Source organism: Hemibagrus wyckioides, linkage group LG16 (assembly GCF_019097595.1).
Source record: "Hemibagrus wyckioides isolate EC202008001 linkage group LG16, SWU_Hwy_1.0, whole genome shotgun sequence".
NCBI lineage: Eukaryota > Metazoa > Chordata > Actinopteri > Siluriformes > Bagridae > Hemibagrus > Hemibagrus wyckioides.
This window is the reverse complement of record NC_080725.1, coordinates 19,442,740-19,450,000: the sequence shown is the minus strand read 5'-3', so window position 1 is coordinate 19,450,000 and position 7,261 is coordinate 19,442,740. Positions and strand designations below refer to the sequence as shown.

General features: G+C 41.9%; 1 protein-coding gene across 1 annotated transcript in view; it reads right to left on the bottom strand.

The window, feature by feature from the left end:
* itga1 (integrin, alpha 1) overlaps positions 1-5,625 on the bottom strand; it is a 68,320-nt gene extending 62,695 nt beyond the window's left edge. Inside the window, exon 1 of the mRNA XM_058411788.1 lies at positions 5,471-5,625. Within this exon, the coding sequence (XP_058267771.1) occupies positions 5,471-5,513 (43 nt within the window). The 5' untranslated portion in view covers positions 5,514-5,625. The remainder of the gene's footprint in view (positions 1-5,470) is intronic.
* Between the last annotated feature and the right edge of the window lie 1,636 nt (positions 5,626-7,261).

Sequence of the window (7,261 nt, the reverse complement as noted above, 5' to 3'; positions counted from 1 at the left end):
GTTTATATTTGATTTGTTACAGAAACTTAACATCAAGATTAGCACTTTGTAGTGAAAGGTTTTAACACCAAATTATCACTTCAGGTACTGTGATGTTTCCTGAATGTAAAAACTATAAAAAAATAGTGACACAACATTATTTTAAAATGTTACAGCTAGCATTAGCCAAATAGCAGCTAAACAATCTGACTTGGTTCTCTTGATTAGCTACACGATATTGCCAAAAGTTTTGGGACACCCCTCCAAATTCAGATGTTGTTTTTCAGAGGTTGTTTTTGGCCCCTTAGTTCCAGTGAAAGGAACTCTTAATGCTTCAGCTTCATACCATAACTTTGTTCCCATAACTTTGTAGGAACAGTTTGGGGATGACCGCTTCCTGTTCCAACATGACTGTACACCAGTGACCAAAGCAAGGTCCATAAAGACATGAATGAGTGAGTTTGGTTTGGAGGAACTTCACAGAGTCCTGACCTCAACCTGATAGAACACCTTTGAGATGAATTAGAGTGGAGACTGCGAGCCAGACCTTCTCATCTAGCATCAGTGCCTGACCTCACAAATGCGCTTCTAGAGGAATGGTCAAAAATCCCCATAAACACACTCCTAAACCTTGTGGAAAGCCTTCCCAGAAGAGTTGAAGCTGTTATAGCTGCAAAGGGCGGAGCCAACTCCATATTACATTCATGTGCATGTAAAGGCAGACGTCCCAGTTTTGGTCTGGCTCGCAGTCTCCACTCTAATTCATCCCCTATCAGGTAGAGGCCAGTCAAGTTCCTCCACACCAAACTCACTCATCCATGTCTTTATGGACCTTGCTTTGTGCACTGGTGTGCAGTCATGTTGGAACAGGAAGGGGTCATCCCCAAACTGTTCCCACAAAGTTGAGAGAATGAAATTGTCCAAAATGTCTTGGTATGAAGCTGAGGCATTAAGAGTTCCTTTCATTGAAACTAAGGGGCCGAGTCGAACCCCTGAAAAACAACACCTGAATTCACTGATTTAGAGGGGTGTCCCAAAACTTTTGCCAATATAGTGTATTAATTACAGATTCCTTTCTAATACCTACACAACACATTTGAGGGTTTTTTGTTGCTTAAAAATAGCGATCTGTGATGAAAGTACTTGACTTAAAAAAAGGCAGTGCACTGAAACTGCTCACACACTTTCCTTGCTCACAGGAAATAATACACAGCAATCAACATGACACACAACGGCCATTTTTTTAAAGGGAGTCTAAAAAAAACCCCTCATCACAATCCATACAGTATGTGTGCAAAATTCAGATGAGTTCTTATACAGGAAACATCGAAATCTGTGTCCTTTCGAGTTCTGATTAAATAAAATGTCCAGGTATAAATTCAACAACTCACTGTTCAACAACTTCTCTGCTTATCTGATCCAGGATGAGTCTGCTTGTTGTAATATGTGCACAATATGTGTATACTGCATGCGCACACCATATAGGATCTTAATATTGACGATAGGGCCAAAAGTTTGCGGACACCTGATAACCACGCCCATATGCACCAACACCTCATTCCACTTTTCTGTTATAATCAGCTCCACTATTCTGTGTGGATTTGTGATCATTCAGCTACAAGAGCATTAGTGAGATCAGACAGAGATGGTGAGGAGGTCTGGGGTTCAGTCGGTGTTCTAAAAGTGTTGAGTGGGGTTGAGTCAGAGTCAGGGCTCTCCAGTTCTTCTGCCTTGGCAGATCATGTCTTTATGGTTTTATGGTGCACAGGGGTTAGTTAGTGAAGTGATATTACAACACTGCAGCATACAATTCTAACTTTGAGGCAATAGTTGGCAGAAAGAACCACAAACGATGTTTTGATGATGGTGTAGAGGTGCACATACTTTTGTACTTATAGTGTATGGTTAGGGTTAGGGTTAGGGTTAGCTCACAAAGGCACAGGCATTATTTTAGGCATTTTAGTTCCAGTGAAATTGTAAAGCTAGAACGTAAAGACTTCCATACACAATTGTGTTATTGTGAACTGTTATAGTGGGCGTGGCTTAATATTCTAATGAGCATGCTTGACTGACAGCACTCTGTCCAGCTTTCTACGCCACTCAGGCAGCTTTCATTCACCAAATCTCTCACATTCAAACAGCTAGCATGAGTTTAGTGCCTTTCTCATGCTTCCCCCCCCCAAAAAAATAATAAAACATTTCAAACCCAATGACAAGGACAAAAGACACAGCGCAAGCCTCAACGATAATCAGCATCTAGAACAGAGCGAGAGCAGGAATAAATCGAGTGACTCCAGAAGCATCAGGTTGCTCTGATTGCACGGGGGTTTATATATGCGGCCAGGATTCTTCGAGCGTGTTCACTTGTTTCTCATGTACACAGTGCAATTGAAGCCAGATGGTGAATTTCTGGTCTGAAACCACAACCACCTGTGTGATGCAGAGTGGCAAAGCGTTGAAGCCTCAAACATCACTGTTAGACCACACCCTCATCAGAGCTACAGAAAACACCAACACTATACTATAGGAAGCCAGGGGGAAGATGTGACAGCATGTGTGTGTGTGTGTGTGTGTGTGTTAGTTTTAATTCAATTCTCTAACAAAGATCACAAGCTTGCATCACATGCATGAGCCAAAACCAGACAGAGAGAGAGAGAGAGAGAGAGAGAGAGATGAGAATGTATGAGAGGAAAAGATGAAGAACAGATATAAGAGAAAAAGAGAAAAGTGAGAGAAAGGTATTTGTAAAAGAGAGAGATTTTAACTAACGTCCTTTATACTGCAGCGCTACTGAATTCTGGTTTCTGATTGGTCAGAAGGCGGCAGAGATTCTGACAGGTTTATATGAATAATAAAGTGTGTAATTTGTTTAGTGGACATTCTACAACATAGTTCATTAATATTCATAAACAATGGCCAGTCACTGGGGTATTAAAGGATAAACACACTCTCTCTCTCTCTCTCTCTCTCGGTCAGTCCCTCATTGGAAAAGAATCAACTCTGGGGTGGACACAGAACCTCTGCTTCATGTCAAGTCGCTGCCCTGTTGTTGATCTTTTTCCTACAACAGCATGCTTCCGTATGCTTTATTCCCTACTTCTCCGAATTCCCTACAAATAGAACAGCTCCGAAACATCTTCAAGTAAATTTGATGGACATTCCTTCATCTATACATCTTCTGAAATCACTTATCCTGGTCAGAAATCACTTATCCTGGTCCAAGACATGTCATGTGACGTCATCACAACACACATTTCAGCCAAATACCTTTACCATACTGCTCCCATAGAAGGCCATAACATAGGTGTCTTCAGTGGTAGGAGTTTAACAGAACAATCTTTTTCCAGCAGTTTAAGCAGTTTTCAACAAAAAAAGCACAACATTTTGAAAATCAAGCATTTTTCCAACCAAAAAAACAACCAGTTCTGAGAAACTGAGAGACCTTTAATATGCATCTTTCCTTTCCTTCCTTTCCAAGTACATACTTGGACCATTAAAAGGAAAAATTAAAGGTACAATACACACACCTTACTATATAATAGATATATACACTGACCAGGCATAACATTATGACCACCTGCCTAATATTGTGTTGGTCCCCCTTTTGCTCTCAAAACAGCCCTGACCCATCCTGCACTGTGTATTCTGACACCTTTCTATCAGAACCAGCATTAACTTCTTCAGCAATTTGAGCAACAGTAGCTCGTCTCTTGGATCGGACCACACCGGCCAGCCTTCACTCCCCATGTCCATCAATGAGCCTCGGCCGCCCATGACCCGGTCGCCGGTTCACCACTGTTCCTTTCTTGGAGCACTTTTGATAGATACTGACCACTGCAGACCGGGAACACACTGGCAATAAAACTGAATACATTAAAGTCCCCAGACTATTCATTCACCCCTAATAGTGTATTAAAGCAGCCAAAGTATGTTTTTTGGACAGTGCAGTATATTACTAAGAAAGCAATACACTCCAACACACACACACACACACAGACACACCCATTTCAACCATATACACCAATGAGGTAATGATTTGATTAGCCGAGTCAGATGGGTTTCTCAAATGTTTCTCTTCTGAGGTCACAGAAAGTCAACATTTTTATTTTTCCAAGCAGGTTTCTAAATATTGCGGACTGGGGCTGGGAGATACCGCACCCGAGCAGGAAACTCATGTATGCTCTGTGTATGTAGTATTTCCCAAACAAATCCGGATGATCCCCATCTAAAGGAACATCCACACAGAAGCCACAGGGCGAGTGTTTAAACTCGGAAAATAAGCCCTGACACTTCAACCACCTCTCCATATCTATTACACATCACTGCAATTGTTCTGACCAAAATCTGGGTTAGTATTAGAACAACTATGTGGTCATTCATTGAACACCACTTTATCACATTACTTTATCTAGGTCAGGGTCACAATGGATCTGGACCTTATCCCAAAGAGGCAGGTGGAAGAATTCACTCAGATTGGATGCCAGTTCATTGCGCCACACTCACGGGTCATTTAGAGTAGCCAGCCTGCTAGAAGCGGGAAAGGAAACATACATGTACACAGGAACATCCGAACATCTGGAACTCCGAGCTCAGGAGCCAACATTTCTGGCATACTCTCTTATCCAGTGCAGCTTACAATTTATCTCATTTTTATACAACTGAAGGTTAAGGGCCTTGCTCAGGAGCCCAGCAGTGGCAGCTTGGTGGACTTAGGATTCAAACTCACAACCTTCTGATCAGTAGTCCAACACCTTAAACACTAAGCTACCACATCCCTGTTAACTTACAATCTTCTCTGTGCACGTGCTCCTCCAGCACTCAATAATAAACCGTGTATAGTGGTTCTGCTGGTATTTTCCTCCGCTTGATATATCGCATTGCTTGGATTTCCACATTTCTGATTCGCTTGGGATAAAAGCATCTGCTGTATGAGTACACGGAGGACACCGGAGGAGTTTCTCTATCGATCAATAAACCGTACAAGCATATTTTCCAATTCCCAATTTCATGGTGCTAACGTTACATTAATGCAAAAGCATCTGAACTCTCGAGGTGCACGAGGTATAAACTGGTCACGTTCACCACTCAACTTTAACGCGTGTACATAATGATACGGAGTCTATTTTTGCATGCACAAATACATACACAAACAGCAGTGCACTGCGCGTGCAAGACCGAACTACAATAGAAATAATTAATTAATTGATTCATTCATAAAATATCGGTTTCTCTAAAGCTGTGCGTGATGACACCTTTGGGAAGAAGTATGCAGTATATAAAAAAAAACGGATTTGACCACTTAAAGTGCACGCGCTTTAAGTGCGTTAATAGCAAAGAGCGCGAGACATCAGAGCGCACGGGTCGCGCGTGCGAGGAAACAGAGTCTCCGTTTTGTTTTGGTTTGTTATTTTTTGGAAAAGCGCTCAAGGACACCTCGAGCGCAAATAAAGTGACGAAGGACAAGAAATCACTTGAAATACGAGTTACTCACCGAGCAGTGCCGCGAGTCTTAAGTATTGCTCTCCCGAGCGCATTTCTTAGCTGGATCCCGGATCCTCACGCGCTCGGAACAGCGCAGCGGCAATTGTGTGTGTGGTGCGCGAGTGTGTGTATGGTGTGTGTGTGTGTGTGTTTCCTCCTAGTACGCCCTCTACTTGTTAATGGAGTGCATTAAGAAGACAGTGTGCTGAGGCACGCATCATCGACTGTAAATACAATGAACTGTTTAAAATGAGCTAGATCATTCATCCTGGGTTCTTTTATTTAGTGTTTATCCAGGCTGGGGTCGGATTTCCATGGATCTGAAACATTGGGTGTAAGACACACTTAAAGAAATATATATTCACATTAGCAGGTGTCAGACACCCTTATCCAGAGCAGATTTTAATACATCTGAGCAATTGAGAGGTAAGGGCCTTGCTCAGGGGCCCATCAGTGGCCCTGGGATTCAACCTCACAACCTTCTAACAAGTAATCAACATCTAACTACTAACTAACAACATCTTAACCACTAAGCTACCACTTCTACCAATACCACAGAATAACACACACACATACACCCATTCATCTAGAGGTAAGTCTTTATGCCTAGAGACTTTTATACAATTGAGGGTTAAGATCCTTGCTCAGGAGAAGGTTGCTTCTCACCAGTAGCCCAACACCTTAACCACTAAGCTACCACTTCCACCAATACCAGTCCACAACAGAATAATACACACATGTCTAGAGGTAAGTCTTTATGCCTAATTTATCTCATTTTATACAACAGAGGGTTAAGAGCCTTGCTCAGGGGACTGGGATTCAAACTAACAACCTTCTGACCAGTAGCCCAACACATTTACAGCATGCAGCATCCATAGGGACTTATATCATTTTATACAATTGAGCAATTGAGGGTTAGGGGTCAAACATACAACCTTCCAAATAGTAGTCCAACACCTTAACTACTAAGCTACCACATCCGCATACAGTAGCCAGTCCACCTACGGGTATGTTTTTGTACACTGGGAGGAAACCAGAGAACCCAGAGGAAACCCACACATGCACAGGATCGAACATTACATGTGATACTCCACGTAGAGAGTAGCCCAAGCTCAGGATCAACCCCCGGGACCCTGAAGCTATGAAAGGGCAACACTACCCACTGTACTACTGTGTTGCCTTGGGCGATCTTTGTGGATTGTACTAAAAACAATCCCTGAAAAATGTGGAGGTCAGTTCAGTTTAAGAAACGAAAACCCCTGAAAATAAGTCAGTTGATATGAAATTAATTATAGTTAATTGATATTGGCCAAGTCAGTTGATATGAAATTAATTATATATATTTATCAAAAACTGTTCAATAAATATAATAGTCACCACTTCAACTAAACTGAGTTCATTCAGATTTGTTGTTTCATGGAATGTACCACATTTTGCTTTGACGTCTTCCCAAATAGCAAGACGAGGTCAGGCGGGTATATGCTATCTGGGTGTCCATGTGATAAGAAACTTCATCTCAGGTTCCATTCAAGCAAACAGTTTGCACAACACGTAGCTGATAGCTTGTTCCTTAGCAACATAGCACCACAGCGAATGGAAAGAAACTACACATATACATTTGAAAACGTGCCATTTTAAATAAACACTACATGGCTATGAGGTAATTCGAGACGTTTGCGAAAAGCTTGTATAGTCTGAAACGTAGGCTTGATGTCGTTTAACATAGCTTCAGGGTGAAAAAATGCCGGGTGTCAGTGGTTATTGAACTGTGTCCTGACACAACTTTGACCTAAACACATCA